Source organism: Nerophis ophidion, linkage group LG17 (assembly GCF_033978795.1).
Source record: "Nerophis ophidion isolate RoL-2023_Sa linkage group LG17, RoL_Noph_v1.0, whole genome shotgun sequence".
Classification (NCBI taxonomy): domain Eukaryota; kingdom Metazoa; phylum Chordata; class Actinopteri; order Syngnathiformes; family Syngnathidae; genus Nerophis; species Nerophis ophidion.
In genome coordinates this window covers 14,963,209-14,981,191 of record NC_084627.1, presented here as the reverse complement: position 1 = coordinate 14,981,191, position 17,983 = coordinate 14,963,209, and the positions used below count along the sequence as shown (strand labels likewise).

At 41.6% G+C, this 17,983-nt stretch overlaps 1 protein-coding gene across 9 annotated transcripts in view; it reads right to left on the bottom strand.

The window, feature by feature from the left end:
- rgs3a (regulator of G protein signaling 3a) overlaps positions 1-17,983 on the bottom strand; it is a 354,609-nt gene that overhangs the window by 96,878 nt on the left and 239,748 nt on the right. For all 9 annotated transcript variants that reach the window (XM_061876388.1, XM_061876386.1, XM_061876385.1 and 6 more), the window contains one exon: positions 3,612-4,541. In XM_061876388.1, coding sequence (XP_061732372.1) covers positions 3,612-4,541 — 930 coding nt within the window. The remainder of the gene's footprint in view (positions 1-3,611; positions 4,542-17,983) is intronic.

Genomic DNA, 17,983 nt, shown 5'->3' with positions numbered 1-17,983 from the left:
TACCTGTTATTCCTGCCTGTCTGGTCCTTGTGCATCTTGGGGTGACTCCACACGCATCACAATGTGCCAACAACGTGACACTTATGCGGATTCCAAATATAGATCAGTAGGTACCAAAAGGTAAAAAAAAGTTGACTTTGCATAATATTGCAAAACAATACGCCAGATAATATGTCTTACCTTATACACACACCATAATAATACAATTATACACAATAAGCACAGTACAATCTATCAAGCGGTGCAGCTTCATAGCTTACCAAAGTCGTTCTAAAACATTTTCCTTGGGTGAATAATGTAAAGTCACTACACCGGTATGTTTTAGCGCTTTCATGGCGAGTTTACTGACAGATATATGTAAGAACTTTACACTACTTGATATTATATTATATTATATGGGGGTGTGTGGGGGGGGAGGGGTATTGTTTGGGGGAGGCAGCGGCGGCGGCGATGACCAAGAAGAACACGGAGTTGGAATATAATTACAACACTTTATGTACATATTTATATAATATTTACATGTTTATAAAATATGTAACTACAAGCTCCATTCACAGAAGGGTCCCATTGCTTTTATGAGCGGTTGTGCGAGTCAAAAGCCGGAAAAAAAATATACATATATATATAAGTATTTGTATTTATTTATTATTTTTTTTTATTTTAATTATTTTATTTTTATTTGTGGCGGCTGTAATTCTTTCGTGGCGGGCCGCCACAAATAAATGACTGTGTGGGAAACCCTGATATATATATATATATATATATATGTATATATATATATATATATGTATATATATATATATATATATATATATATGTATATATATATATATATATATATTTACAGTCAGCTCTCAATTTACCGGTCGATCTACGTTCCCATCCTCACCTATGGTCATGAGCTTTGGGTCATGACCGAAAGGATAAGATCACGGGTACAAGCGGCCGAAATGAGTTTCCTCCGCCGTGTGGCGGGGCTCTCCCTTAGAGATAGGGTGAGAAGCTCTGTCATCCGGGAGGAACTCAAAGTAAAGCCGCTGCTCCTCCACATCGAGAGGAGCCAGATGAGGTGGTTCGGGCATCTGGTCAGGATGCCACCCGAACGCCTCCCGAGGGAGGTGTTTAGGGCACGTCCAACCGGTAGGAGGCCACGGGGAAGACCCAGGACACGTTGGGAAGACTATGTCTCCCGGCTGGCCTGGGAACGCCTCGGGATCCCCCGGGAAGAGCTGGACGAAGTGGCTGGGGAGAGGGAAGTCTGGGCTTCCCTGCTTATGCTGTTGCCCCCGCGACCCGACCTCGGATAAGTGGAAGAAGATGGATGGATGGATGGATGGATATATTTACATTATTAAAATACTGTTACAATTTGCTGTTCCTGCTTCGTCTACACAATAAACAAACATTGATTAGATAGTTCACATACACGCTTGAGCTCCATGCAGAAACAAATGAAATAAGCAAAAATGATGCTGATTTGCCAAAATGTGCGGGAAAGTTGCGGGCATTGGACACAGTTGCGAGACCGTGCTTAATTCTCTGGGATTGGTTGAATTCGCATGATTGTGACATCGCTAATTCCTGTGGGGGATGAAAAATGCTAGCATACGTGTAAAAAAAAGGCACAGAGCTGTCAAACACCCGCCGTAACTTTTTTTGGACACGTAAAATTTGAACAAAACTAAGGTTGTACGGTATACCGATATTAGTATAGTACCACGATACTAATGACTCATTTTTGGTACGATGCTGTCTCCGAGACGTACCGGTCCCGCACCCCCCCGCACCGGCGTCGAAGTCACGTCGTGATATTGCTAGTTTGCGAGCAGACGAGCATGTTCGGCGGCACACAATCACAGAGTACGTACAAGATGACACAGTGTGTCGACAGAAAAGGGAGACCGGACGTATTTTGGTGTAAAAACTAACGATAAAGGTGAAGTTCTAACACTCCGCAAGGGACCCTCTTCGAAACACGATCTTTCTAAATGATCGCTGCATAATACACTGTACTTTGCCTGTGTGGTCCAATCCAACCGTGTTCGCTTGACATCTCTGTTCCATAGTAAAGCTTGACTGTCATCTTTCGGGAATGTAAACAATGAAACACCGGCTGTGTTTGTGTTGCTAAAGGCGGCCGCAATACACAGCTTCCGACCTCCAGCTTTCTTCTTTGATGTCTCCATTGTTCATTGAACACATTGCAAAAGATTCAGCAACACAGAGTCCAGAATACTGTGGAATTTTGCGATGAAAACAGACGACTTAATAGCTGGGAACGATGCTGGAACAAAATGTCTTCGACAATCCGTGACGTCACGCGCACGCGTCATCATACCGAGACGTTTCAGCAGGATATTTTGCCGCGAAATTTAAAATTGCAATTTAGTAAACTAACCGCATTGGCATGTGTTGCAATGTTAATATTTCATCATTGATATATAAACTATCAGATTACGTGGTCGGTAGTAGTGGGTTTCAGTAGGCCTTTAAATGTACCCTAATATGTTTTGTTAAAATAAAGCCAATAATGCCATTTTTTGTGGTCCCCTGTATTTAGAAATGTACCGACAAGTGCTGAAAAGTACCAAAATACACCGCTTCCCACTTACAGCTTTCTTCTTTGATGTCTCCATTGTTCATTGAACATATTGCAAAAGATTCAGCAACACAGATGTCCAGAATACTGTGGAATTTTGCGATGAAAACAGACAACTTAATAGCTGGGAATGATGCCGGAACAAAATGTTCTCGACAATCCGTGACGTCACGCGCACGCGTCATCATACCGAGACGTTTCCGCAGGATATTTCGGCGCGAAATTTAAATTTGCAATTCAGTAAACTAACCCGGCCGTATTGGCATGTGTTGCAATGTTAATATTTCATCATTGATATACTGTATAAACTATCAGACTGCGTGGTCGGTAGTAGTGGGTTTCAGTAGGCCTTTAAATGTACCCTAAGATTTTTTTGTTAAAATAAAGCCAATAATGGCATTTTTTGTGGTCCCCTGTATTTAGAAATGTACCGACAAGTGCTGAAAAGTACCAAAATAACTTTAGGACCGGTACCTGGACCAAAATATACAACACGAAACAAGGCTAATCAAAAAACATGGAGGCCATCGTCACGTCCGTTGTGTCCTGAGCAAGACACTTCACCCTTGCTCCTGGTGGGTGTTGGTTGGCGCCTTGCATGGCAGCTCCCTCCATCAGTGTGTGAATGTGTGTGTGAATGGATAAATGTGGAAGTAGTGTCAAAGCGCTTTGAGTACCTTAAAGGTAGAAAAGCGCTATACAAGTACAACCCATTTACCATTTAAAGTTAAAGTATAGTTAAAATATCAATGATTGTCACACACACACACACACTAGGTGTGGTGAAATTTGTCCTGTGCATTTGACCCATCCCCTTGTTCACCCCCTGGAAGGTGAGGGGAGCAGTGAGCAGCAGCGGTGGGCACGCCCGGGAATCATTTTTGGTGATTTAATAAGACGTCCTAGCAATGCAGCAAGTCACTGATCGTTTTTATAATGATTATAAGTGTTTGTTTACATTTTGAACACAACCCTCAAGCAAGTTTGAAAACGTATGCAAGGATGCGCTTACCTTCCTGCCAGAGAAGAGCATACACAGCTGATGCATCGAGCCGCCGTTCTTGGTCAGCTCCTTCTTCAGGGTCTTGGGCGAGGGAAGCGTCCATCCGCCCTTGTGTCGCGCCCCGCCCACCTCCAGGCAGTTGATGGCGTTGTCCGAGGTGAAACACGGCGTGCGGGGGTCCTGCAGGAGGCTGCCCTCGCTGTGGGTGCGCCTGCGCAGGGAGTTCTGCACGCTCAGGCCGCCGCCGCCGTGCTTCTCGCAGGTGGCGCCCTCCACCATGGAGCGCCGCTTGCTGTCGCTGCGCTCCAGGTAGGCGTCGTCGCTGTCGTCCTCTTCCTCGTCCTCCTCCTCGTCCTCCTCCTCGGAGTCCTCCTCGTCCTCTTCGTCGTACTCCTCTTCGTCCGTGTTGGTGGAGGAGAGGGCGTCGGCGCTGAAGGAGCGGTCCAGACGCAGCTCGGGGATGACGAATGAGGACGAGGAAGACGAAGGCGGGGCGTTGGTGTCCGGCGGTTCGGAGGCGTTGTCCTCATCCGGGACGGACACCACGAAGTTGACCTCGTCCTCGTCCAACTCACTCTTCCTGCTCACGCCGTCCTCTTCCTCGTACTCTCTCCTGTCCTCTCTCCAGATCTCCATCTCATGTCCCTCCATACTTTTCCAGTCCTCGCCCTCGGTGGAAGGCGGCGGCGTGGGGGGCACCTTATGCCGCTCCTCGGACCCCCCCAGGCTACCGAGGGGCAAGTACACCTCATGCAGAGGGGTGAGCGGCTCCGAGGGGTGAGAGCTGCTCAGGGTCAAGGGTTCCGAGGGACTGGACGGGTACAGGCTGCTCTCCTCGCCTTCGGAGCCCCGTGGCGGCCGATGGAGGCAAACGCCCTCTCGGTCCGCCCCGACTCCACCCAACTCACAAGGGGGGTCATCCATCTTTGGTTCCAACATCTGTGGGGACAGAACAAGAGACAAGCGATCAGGTTAGAACTTTACGACAACATTGGTTCTGTTGCTAATGTCTTGTTCAATACACTTTTTTAGGATGCACTGTAATTGCCGTGTTTATAGGAATGTGCCAATCAATCACGATCAGCTTCGGACGATTTTCGTGAAAAGGTATGTGATCGCCATTGTCGATTAATACCTTATGATGCCGACCAGGCAGGCCAGTCTAGTACCCGCACTCTTTACTATGAAGCCACTCTGTTGTAACACGTGACTTGGCATTGTCTTGCTGAAATAAGCAGGGGCGTCCATGATACCGATGCTCGGACGGCAACATATGTTGCCTCAAAACTTGCATGTACCTCTAAGCATTAATGGTGCCTTCACGGGGCAGCACGGTGGAAGAGGGGTTAGTGTGTCTGCCTCACAATACGAAGTAGTCCTGGGTTCAATCCCGGGCTTGGGATGTTTCAGTGTGGAGTTTGCATGTTCTCCCCATTACTGCGTGGGTTCCCTCCGGGTAGTCCGGCTTCCTCCCACTTCCAAAGACATGCCCCTGGGGATAGGTTGATTGGCAACACTAAATTGGCCCTAGTGTGTGAATGTGAGTGTGAATGTTGTCTGTCTATCTGTGTTGGCCCTGCGATGTGGTGGCGACTTGTTCTGGGTGTACCCCGCCTTCCACCCGATTGTGGCTGAGATAGGCAGCAGCGCCCCCCGTGACTCCAAAGGGAGTAGCGGTAGAAATGGATGGATGGTGCCTTCACATATGTGTAAGTTACCCATGCCTTGGGCACCAATGCACCCCCATACCATCACAGAAGCTGGCTTTTTAACTTATCCTAAAACAGTCCGGATGGTTCTTTGTCTCTTTGGTCCAGAGGACATGACGTCCACAGTTTCCAAAAACAATTTGAAATGTGGACTCGTCAGACCACAGAACACTTTTACACCTTGCATCCGTTCTCTTAGATGAGCTCAGGCCCAGCGAAGCCGGCGGCGTTTCTGGGTGTTGTTGATAAATGGCTTTTGCTTTGCATAGTAGAGTTTTAACTTGCAATTACAGATGTAGAGACCAACTGTAGTTACTGACAGAAGTTTTCTGAAGTGTTCCTGAGCCCATGTGGTGATATCCTTTACACACTGATGTCGCTTTTTGATGCAGCACCGCCTGAAGGGATCCTTATAATGCCGATCCACTTTGGCTGACACTATTTTTAGTACCTCAGCTGAAAAGCGGCTAGCAGCTAATCGGATGTCTCCATTTTTAGCTTCACTAAGCTAAAACTAATCACATCCATCACAGCTAAGGCACAAGACTTTGATACAACGTTGATTATTTGGCGAAAAACGTTGCAAAACCAATGTATTTGTAAATTGAGACAACGGTGGTGTTTAACGCTGGATCCACGTTGTTGGTTGGGAAATGACCAAATTTCAAAAGTCAAGTCAACGTCACAACCTGACATTGAATAAACGTCGTCAAAAAGCATGTTGTACCGACATTAAGTTTGAGTTGCTCAACGTCTGGGTCTAATTCATCGCAGTTCTTAACGTTGTTTTAATAATTTGTGCCTGCTGGAGTATCTTAACTCTCAGGGGATAAAGGCTGACTTTTCTGTCCTTCAGTAGTTTTGCTGTATTTGTTGCCATCATTTTTGTTGTTACTCCATACAAATGATTTTTCCTAAGAGGAATTTTGTCATGTTGAGTTTTAAAATTTCAACGTCCAATTCTTTCACATGTTTACGATACATTGGCAATTATTCCACAATACCCCAAAGCCAGGCATGTTTTTAAAAAGGATTGAAAATGGAAAAAGATTGGGGGGTTAAAAAAAAAAAAAAAAAAAATTGTATGTTTTTTGTTTGAGGACAAACATGACACAAACCTGTTAGAAAGCCCCCTGTTTAATATGTTTGTGTGTACGCTTCACTGATGAGAGTATTTGGCGAACACCGTTTTGTCCTACTAATTTTGGCGGTTCTTCAACTCACCATAGTGGGGACTGTAACGCGACAGTTTGTTTACATGTAAAAAAAATCTTCCACTCCTTCTCTGTCTCATTTTTTTCCACCAAAACTTGTATGCTGTGCGTGAATGCACAAAGATGAGCTTTGTTGATGTTATTGACTTGTTGGAGTGGTAATCAGACATATTTGGTCAGTGCATGACTGCAAGCTAATCGATGCTAACATGCTATTTAGGCGAGATGTATGTACATATTGCATCATTATGCCTCGTTTGTAGGTATATTTAAGCTCATTTAATATAATTTACTTTTAATCTCTTTGTAGATAATTTAGTTTTGCTGAGATAGGCTCCAGCACCCCCCGTTACCCCAAAAGGGACAAGCGGTAGTAAATGGATGGATGGATGGATGGATGTCTCATGACACATTATCTGTGGGTAATATTGGCTGCATTTCAGATAGTTGTTTGTGTGCCACGTTGTTCCAGACCACAGCAAACATTACCTAGCTTGCCAAAGATTGATATAAATCCAATAAAAGAAAACAGCCTGCTGTTACTTTTAACTTGGACACACAGATCTATACCTTTGGCCATTAAAAGCCAGTAATTTCCAGGAATTATCTCACCTTCTAAGTAGCCTCTGATTTACTAATGGTTTCTAATGTCGAAAAATTGTGTAGAATAAATATTACATTTCAACATTTCTGTCAGCAAAGATTTGCTTCAGCCTGCGACAAATAAGGACTGTCTCGGAAAATTAGAATGTTGTGATAAAGTCCTTTATTTTCATGAAAATGTCATACATTCTGGATTCATTACACAGCAACTGAAATATTGCAAGCCTTTTGTCGTTTTAATATTGCTTGTTATGGCCTACAGCTTAAGAAAACTCTAATATCCTATCTCAAAATATTAGAATATCATGAAAAAGTATACTAGCAGGCTATTTAACTAATCACTTGAATCATCTAATTAACTCGAAACACCTGCAAGGGTTTCCCTGAGCCTTTAAAACACTCGGCTTGGTTCAGTAAACTAAATCACACATATGGGGAAGACTGCTGACCTGACTGCTGTCCAGAGGACCATCATTGACACCCTCCACCAGGAGGGTAAGACACAAAAAGAAATGTCTTAAAGAGAAGGCTGTTCACAGAGTGCAGTTTTAAAGCACATTCACAAAAAGTCTGTTGGAAGGAGGAAATGTGGCAGGAAACGCTGCACAACCAAGAGAGAGGACCGCAGCCCTAACAGCATTGTGAAGAAGAGCCGCATCCAGAATTTGGGGGAGCTTCAAAGACAGTGGACTGAAGCTAGAGTCCAGGTATCAAAAGCTACTGTTCACAGACGTGTCCCGGAAATGGGCTACAATAGTCGTATTCCCATGGCCAAGCCACTCCTGAACTCAAGACAACGGAAGAAGCGTCTGACTTGGGCTATGGAAAAGAAGCACTGGACAGTTGCAGAGTGGTCCAGAGTCCTGTTTTCAGACAAAAGCAAGTTTTTTTATTTCATTTGGAAGTCAAGGCGCCAGAGTCTGGAGGAAGGCTGGAGAAGAGCAAAATCCAAGTTGCTTGAAATCCAGTGTGAAGTTCCCACAGTCAGCAATGGTTTGGGGAGCCATGTCACCTGCTGTTGTTGATGTAGAGTCCTGTTTTCAGACGAAAGCAAGTTTTTTATTTAATTTGGAAGTCTAGGCGCCAGTCTGGAAGAAGGCTGGAGAAAAGCAAAATCCCAGTTGCTTGAAATCCAGTGTGAAGTTCCCACAGTCAGCAATGGTTTGGGGAGCCATGTCACCTGCTGTTGTTGATCTAGAGTCCTGTTTTCAGACAAAACCAAGTTTTTTGTTTCATTTGGAAGTCAAGGCGCCAGAGTCTGGAGGAAGGCTGGAGAAGAGCAAAATCCAAGTTGCTTGAAATCCAGTGTGAAGTTCCCACAGTTAGCAATGGTTTGGGGAGCCATGTCACCTGCTGTTGTTGATCTAGAGTCCTGTTTTCAGACAAAAGCAAGTTTTTTATTTCATTTGGAAGTCAAGGCGCCAGAGTCTGGAGGAAGGCTGGAGAAGAGCAAAATCCCAGTTGCTTGAAATCCAGTGTGAAGTTCCCACAGTCAGCAATGGTTTGGGGAGCCATGTCACCTGCTGGTGTTGGTCCACTGTGTTTCATCAAGTCCAGAGTCAATGCAGCTGTGTACCAAGAGATTCAAGAGAACTAAATGCTTCCATCTGTTGAAAAGCTCTATAGAGATGATTTCATTTTCCAGCATGATCTGGCACCTGCCCACAGTGCCAAAACCACCAGTAACTGGTTTACCGACCATGGCATTACTGTCCTCGATTGGCCTGCCAACGTCCCTGACTTGAACCCCATAAAGAATTTGTGGGGTATTGTGAAGAAGAAGCTGAAAGACACCAGACCCAATAATGCAAATGAGCTAAAGAGCCGCTATTGAAGCATCCTGGGCATCCATAACACCTCAGCAATGCCACCGGCTGATTGCCTTCATGCCACGCCGCATTGATGCAGTAATCTGTACAAAATGATTCCCAACCAAGTACTGAGTGCATTCATTGACATTTTCAAATGTTTAATTTTGTTTTGCTGTTATAATTTTTTTTTTTTTTAACTTGGTCTGAGGAAATATTAAACATTTTTGAGATAGGCTTTTTAAGTTTTCTAAAGCTGTCTACCATAATCGGCGATATTAAAATAATAAAAGGCTTGCAATATTTCAGTTGATGTGTAATAAATCCAGAAAGCATGACATTTTCATGTTTTTAGTTGCATTACTGAAAATGAAGGACTTTGTCACAATATTCTAATTTTCTGAGACAGTCTTGGTAACCATTTAGACAGTGTCATGACGCGGACTATGGTGTGGTTTGTTTTCCCGTGGTGCAAAGTGACTGGACCGGACACGACATGAAGGTAATGACATATTTCAATCATACTATAAACAGGAACAAACAAAAGGCGGTCACAGCGGAGAATCAAAAACTTGGCTAAGAAAACAAAACTTTCACAAAGGCAAAACTGTGGACATAAAACAAAACTTACAAACTATGGCATTTATAACAAAAACTTACTTGGAACGAGAAAGAGCATGGATCATCGGCATGGATAACATGGGTGTATAGGAGGGGGTAGAGGGTGATGTCGCCAGACTGACTGCCTGGCAACTACAGGCTTAAATAGGTGCAGTGATGACAGGTGCGTGAGTCCAGACGAATTAGGTGCGTGAGTCATGAACACATAACAGGTGAAAACTGATGGGTTGGCATGGTGACAAAACAAACAAGATTGTCCAATGACTCAAAAACAAAACAGAAAGTGACCACAAAACATGACAGATAGTAGGCTATTCTCGCTAATATAGACACTAGCATCACATGTTGCCTTCATTATAACACTTATATAAGACTTTTAATGTCATTTTGATAGTAGGCTGTTATAGTTAATATAGACCAGTGGTTTTTAACCTTAAAGGAGGTTCCAAACCCCACCAGTTTCATACGCGCATTCACCGAACCCTTCTTTTGTGAAATTATTTATGAATTTTTTTTCAAATTCAAGACAAAGTTATAGTTTTTTTTTCCTGGTGTACTCACAACAAATTACACACCTGCAAATCAGTGTGACTTCTGCTGTTGCCGTATCCATGATTCGCTGATATGGAGAAGTTTTTATTTACACGATGAGTCAATACTTGCCAACCCTCCCAATTTTTCCGAGAGAATCCCGAATCCCAGTGCCCCTCCCGAAAATCTCCAAGGGCAACCATTCTCCTTTGGCGTCCTCTACAACCTGTCGTCACGTCCGATTTTCCTCCATACAAACGGCGTGTCGGCGCATTCACATCATTTATGTGACTTTTACACACACATAAGTGAATGCATGCATACTTGGTCAACAGCCATACAGGTCACACTGAGGGTGGCCATATAAACAACTTTAACACTGTTACAAATACGCACCACACTGTGAACCCACACCAAACAAGAATGGCAAACACATTTGGGGAGAACATCCGCACCGTAACATAACGTAACAATTACCCAGAATCCCATGCAGCACTAACTCTTCCGGGACCTACAATATACAACCCTGCTACCACCAAACCCCGCCCACCTCAACCACCCCTGCCCCCCATCCACCTCAACCCCCACTCCCCCATCTCCCGAATTCTGAGGTCTCAAGGCTGGCAAGTATGGATGAGCTCCGCCGAACCCCTGAGGCCGACTCACCGAACCCCTAGGGTTCGATCGAACCCAGATTTAGAACCACTGATAGAGACACTTACATCATGTGTTGCCTTCATTATAAGACTTATATACAGCTTTTCATTTGTTGCGGTTCCAGACAGATTGATTTTTTTGTATTTGTGGTCCAATATGGCTCTTTCAACATTTTGGATTGCCGAATCCTGCCCTAATGTCTCCACTCCACTTTCTCATGCACTCCAAATCATTAGCACCTTTATTTGCCTCTGCATGCGCTTTAAAATGTCTCTTGACAATTAATGTCACAAGCTTTTAAAACCACATTACTGTTTTTGCTGTCTTGGGAGCCATGCAAAAGACATATTGTCTGCAATATACTGCGCAGCACGAAGAAAACTAAAACTCAACAACACCCATGAGCATCGTAACGCGCCCTAAAGAAAATTAATAAAATAAAACACGCGTCACTATAATGCACAGGGATGCAACGCTGTCATCATCGGGGATTATGAAATAACAACATGCAGCGTCGTGATGGCAGCAAGGATGTAAATTACCGCCAACACAGCAAAAACCTTGCAAGACACGACTCCAGAACGCGCCCGCCTTTAACCTCTCGAAGCCCACGGAGTCGTCAGCGGTTGGATCTTCACATTCTTCTCGAGTGGGCAAACACGGTCCACACCCACATCATCATATATGAGTTTCGGCTTCATAAAGTTCTTACTGAAGATGGATTTTAATACAATTTCTGTGCTGCCTGGTGACTTTTACTACCTTATCTCATTACTAATATGTCTTCGGCAAATTATCAAACTGCTGAGATGAAAAACAATGTGTTTTTTTTTAAATGTTAAGGCATTAGGGCATACTTACTCCTAAGGCACAGCCCATAATTATAATACTGAGGCCTCCACGTCGACGTGACTATTAAAATTAAGCACCGGCACTTAGAAAAAGGGCTGAAAGTTTTAGATGCCATTTGACACCATGTTGGCCCTTCTCCAGGAGGCAGAGAGTCCTACAAAGACGGCATTAAAACACATTAAAAGGAGCGCCGGGTGGCGTGGGTTGGGACTGTGAGCTGGCAAGGACGGAGAAAGACTCATGGCCTGATTTATGCTGATGGTTTTATTTATTTGGAATACAAAGTTGCAGTGTACGACCTCACATGTTTATGGCTGCACGATTCAACATGTCTGAAAAGGAGTAAGTAGATACTGATCTGAATTAATCCTACCGCCTACACTGCAAAAACTCAGTGTTCAAAAACAAGGAGAAAAAATACAAAAAATTAGGAGTATTTTACTTGAACTAAGCAAAATTATCTGCTAATAGATCAAGAAATTGGCTTGTCAAGACTTTCCAAAACAAGTAAAATTAGCTAACCTCAATTAACCCCAAAATATCTTAAAATAAGTATATTTCACTAATAACAAGTGCACTTTTCTTGATAGAAAAAAACAAATATGAGAGCTTTTTTCTCAGTATGCTGAAAAGTATTCTTAAATTAAATAAATGCTTGGTCCTTTATCTTGACATAATAATACATGCCCGGCCTTACATTTCTTGAAACCAGCAAACTTATACTAAAAACTAGTTTATTTTTCTTAATGGAAAAATAGTAGATCGCTTCTTACTCTCGGGGTCTACTAGCCGCTCAGGCAAATCATATTATATTATATTATCCATGTTCTTATGTGTTATTATGAATTTGCACTTATATTGTTTTGCTTACAATTTCGTTATACAATGTACAATGACAATAAAGATATATTATATTGTATTCTATTCATATTGTCTAAAATGCATTTTCCCACATTTTCCCACCGATAACATGTCTTATCAGTCAATTGGTGCGTAAGGAATATATATATATATATATATATATATATATATATATATATATATGTATATATATATATATATATATATATATATACACACACACACGTATGTATATATATATATATATATATATATATATATATATATATACATACATACATACATACATACATATATATATATATATATATATACATATATATATATATATACATATATATATATATATATATACATATATATATATATATATATATATATATATATATATATATATATATATATATATATATATATATATATATATATATATATATATATATATATATATATATATATATATATATATACATATATATAGCCCGGCCCCCGGCAAAAAAAATTGTTATTGTAATTTTGAAGAATTTATCTGAATGTGCATGAATGATTTATGTTCAAAAATATTTTAAATGTCAAATGTTTAAATATTAGGCCCTGCGATGAGGTGGCGACTTGTCCAGGGTGTACCCCGCCTTCCGCCCGATTGTAGCTGAGATAGGCGCCAGCGCCCCCCGCGACCCTAAAAGGGAATAAGCGGTAGAAAATGGATGGATGGATGTTTAAATATTAACTGTACATTTACTGTACTGTGCCATCGTTTCTATTGTTTCATTGAAAATAAAACCACTGGCTGTCATCTGTTTTAATTAAGAGACACAATTGTGTCAAAGTCATGATTTTTTTTTTGTTCATGCTTGAAATAAGAAATTATTACTTTAAAAAAGTAGTTTTATACTTGTGAGTGTTGATGACACAGCTTTGCAACAGTTGGTATTCTAGTTTCAAGCATGTTTTACTCAATATAGGTCATCAAATCTCAGCAACAAGCTGTAATATCTTACTGAGATCATTTAGGAAACCCTTAAAACAAGTAAAACACTAACATAAAATTTGCTTAGTGAGAAGAATCATCTTATTAGACAGAAAATAAGCAAATATCACCCCTTATTGAGATATTTAATCTTACTTCAATTTCAGTTTTTGCAGTGTATGTGTATCGTTGACGTTTTTGTCACTGCAATCTTAGGCCCTGAACAAGATTTTGCTAGTGCCTCATTTTGGTCTGCAATATTATTTATTTTTTTACCATTACAAACCCTAAAACAAGTGAAGTTGCCACGTTGTGTAATACGTAAATAAAAACAGAGTACAATGATTTGCAAATCCTCTTCAACTATATAACATGGTGGTTCCTTGGTCAAAAAGTTGCATAGATTATGTTTTACAGATCATCTTCAAGTCGCTTTCTGACAGTCGTTTCAGGATGCGCCGTTTTGTCGGCGGTCTTATTTACGTGGCTCACCTTCGACAGCGTCTTCTCCCCGTCATCTTTGTTGTAGCGGTGTAGCGTGGAAGGACGGGAGTGGAAGTAGTGTCAAAAGATGAAGCTAACTGTTTTAATGACTTTCACACATTACTTAAATCAACAACGGAGCAGCATTTCCTCAGCCGTGGCTCACTAGTGCAACAACGCTGGAAATGTGTCCCGTGAAAAAAAAACGTCCGACCAGAACTCTCTAATAACTAAAGTTCCTTGGGTGAATAATATATACTCACTACACTAGTATGTTTTAGCGCTTTCATGGCAAGATATAAGTTACAACTTTACATTAGAAATGGCAACAGCTGAGGGGGAATGCCACTTAACAAGAATATAGAGAAAAAAAAGAAGCTTATCAACTACGGTATTCCCACAGACTACAGTGGCGGACGTGCGCAAATTTTCAGGGCTTATGCAGATATGAAATACCCCGGCCGAGTCATACCATAGACTATAAACATGGGACCCATTACCTCCCTGCTTGGCACTCCGCATCAAGGGTTGGAATTGGGGGTACAATCACCAAAAATTATTCCCGGGCGTGGCACCACTGCTCCCCTCACCTCTCAGAGGATGACCAAGGGGATGGGTCAAATGCAGAGGACAAATTCCACCACACCTAGTGTGTGTGTGAAAATCATTGGTACTTTAACCTTAACTTAGTCGCACACACACACTTTTGGATTATATTATTATATTATTGTTTGGTTATTATGAATGATAAATGATAAATGGGTTGTACTTGTATAGCACTTTTCTACCTTCGAGGTACTCAAAGCTCTTTGACACTACTTCCACATTTACCCATTCACACTGATGGAGGGAGCTGCCATGCAAGGCGCTAACCAGCACCCATCAGGAGCAAGGGTGAAGTGTCTTTCTCAGGACACAACGGACGTGACAAGGTTGGTAGAAGGTGTGGATTGAACCAGGTAGCATCGGGTTGCGCACGGCCACCCTCCCACTGCGCCACACCGTTATTGTATACAGTATATATATATATATATATATATATATATATATATATCTATATATATATATATATATATATATATATATATATATATATATATATATATATATATATATATATATATGTATATATATATATATATTATTTTATATATATATATATATATATATATATATATATATATATATATATATATATATATATATATATATACATATATATATATAATACAGTTATAGTACGCCCCTTGTTGTCTGTGCCATCTACTATATATAATAAACACATAGTTATACTAGGCCCCTTGTTGTCTGTGCCGTCTACTCCTCCCTGTACATAACAGCATGACACTAAAGAAGTGTATTGGAATTTTCATCAACATGACCTATAAAATTGCTCATCCAGTAACAAAGGGGGGAAAAAAAGAAGAAATGTTTTAAAATAAATAGATAAATGAAAACAATAAAGACACGCATACAAAATGTCAAATAAATAAAAACAGATAGATAGAATCATTGTATAATAAATAGATAAATGCCTAAGACTAAGCGAAAACGTATTAAATGATCAAATATATGCAGGATGAATGATAGACATTATGGATGTATTAACAGGTACAAGTATTTAAATAAAAAAATGTCAACAATAGGAGTTTGTCCTTTCGAGCAGAGTGTAGGTGAAGCAGCGCTATATGAAGCAGAGCTCAAGGCGAGTCCATTAAAAGGCACATTGGTTATTTACTGGACTCATGAGTGGATCTATGAATTAATAAGATGAGTCCGAGCAAATCAATTTGGCCTTCTCTGAGTTGCGCTGCGAGCCTCGTGAACGGGCCTCATTGTGCTTTCCGGGGTTCGACCCATGACGATGGACGGCGGCGGTCACAAGACGCCGCGCTCTAATTGGAAAGAAGGGCGAGTTTGTTTGTGCACTTTTAAAGCATCTCAAATGAGTTTTCACGCAAGACTGTGCTCACCTCGGACATGCCAACTTTTGACCTCTGACTTAAATGCGGGGATTACACGCAATCCTGACTATTTATGAAAGTGAGAAAGCGTCACACGGCGTGTTTTGTGATGCCGCATAACTAGCTCGCCAGCTAGATTATCCACCCCTGAACACAGGACAGCTTTGACAGCAACGCGTCAGCTGTAAGTTTGATACATTTATTTTCCTTCGGCAAACAGGCTAAACGAGCATGATGTTGTTCTTAAAATGTGAGTGTAATATTAGCATTGTACTTAACATAGCTATGCTAACATTGCTAACGTTTGCGTCCTCCTTTCCCACTACTAAATGTTACCTTGTTGGATGTGATATATTTTATATAGATTATGTTAGAGCATGGGTGTCAAACTCTGGCCCACGGGACAAATTTGGCCCGCCGTGTAATTTCATTTGGCCCTCGAGGCAATATTAAATTAACATTAGAGGTGGCCCGCCGCCATAACACCACATTCACCGCTAATACTCATACTCGTCAACCCTCCCAAATTTCCCGGGAGATTCCCGAAGTTCATTGCCCCTCCCGAATTTCTCCCGATTTCCACCCGGACTATAATATTGGGGGCGGGCCGTAAAAGCACTGCTTTTGGCGTTCTCTACATGTCGCCACGTCCGCTTTTCTTCCATAAAGAGAGCGTGCCGGCCCACTCACATAATATATGCGGCTCATACACACACACAAGTGTATGCAAGGCATACTTGGTCAACAGCCATACAGGTCACACTGAGGGTGGCCATATAAACAAGGTTAAAACTGTTCCAAATATGCGGCTCACTGTGAACCCGCAGCAAACAAGAATGACAAACACATTTCTGGAGAACATCCGCACCGTAACACAACATAAACACAACCGGACCAATATCCAGAACCCCTTGCATCACTAACTCTTCCGCGACGCTACAATATACACCCCCGCTACCACCAAACCCCGCCCCAACTCAAACCCGCCGCCGAAAAAAGGCATTAAATTTGTGTTTTTATTTGATTTGATATGCCATTGATATTTTTTTATTATTATTATTTGAAACTGGATTTTGCATGTCACTATAAAGTTATATAAGCCCTACTAGGTCAATATTCAATGCAAAACTTGTTTGGGTCCCTATTAAAGGGTTCATTTGTTCAACCTCGGCCCGCAGCTTTGTTCAGTTCTAAATTTTGGCCCCCTCTGTATTTGAGTTTGACACCCCTGTGTTAGAGTTACGGCGTAAAGGTAAAACGTGAATTTTAGAGCTTTTTGGAGCCACACACTATCGGAGGTACAGTATATCATTAAAGCTGAAGTGTTAGCATACTGCGGTTTCAATGCATTGCTGATTTTTAAGTATCGTTGAGTACATTGAGATTTAGTACCTATTAGGAACTATACCGCCTCTAAAAAGGTACCAATCCCCCACCCCACCGCCACTCCGTCTCTGTAATGTCATGACATAGCTGTTTTACGAGCAGAGGAGCATGTTCGGCAGCGCACAATCACGGAGTACTTACAAGCAGAGACAGTGTGTGGACAGGAAAGGAAGAACAAACGCATTTTGGCTTAAACACTGAAGATAAAAGTGTAGTTATAACACTGAAACGCCCTCAGAACGAGGTGCTTTAAGACATGACTAGCTATCCAGCGGCTAAAGTCACAAATCCTCGCCTCCATGGCGACAAAATAAGGAACATTTCTTAAAAGTATCATCCCTGCAGGACGAGGAATAGCTAAACATGTTTCACTACACACCGTATCTCACCGGTGTCACAATGTAAACAAACGCTATGGGTGGATCTACACCTAACATCCACTGTGATGATACCAAGTACAGGAGCATATCTAGTCGACACTACTATAATTACATCAATAATTTGTAGCATCACAAAATCTTTTTCCGTTTTTTAAAAATGTATATTATGTTTATAAACTCAGGAAACATGTCCCTGGACACATGAGGACTTTGAATATGACCAATGTATGATCCTGTAACGACTTGGTATCGGATTGATACCTAAATTTGTGGTATCAACCAGAACTAATGTAAAGTATCAAACAACAGAATAATAAGTGATTATTACATTTTAACAGAAGT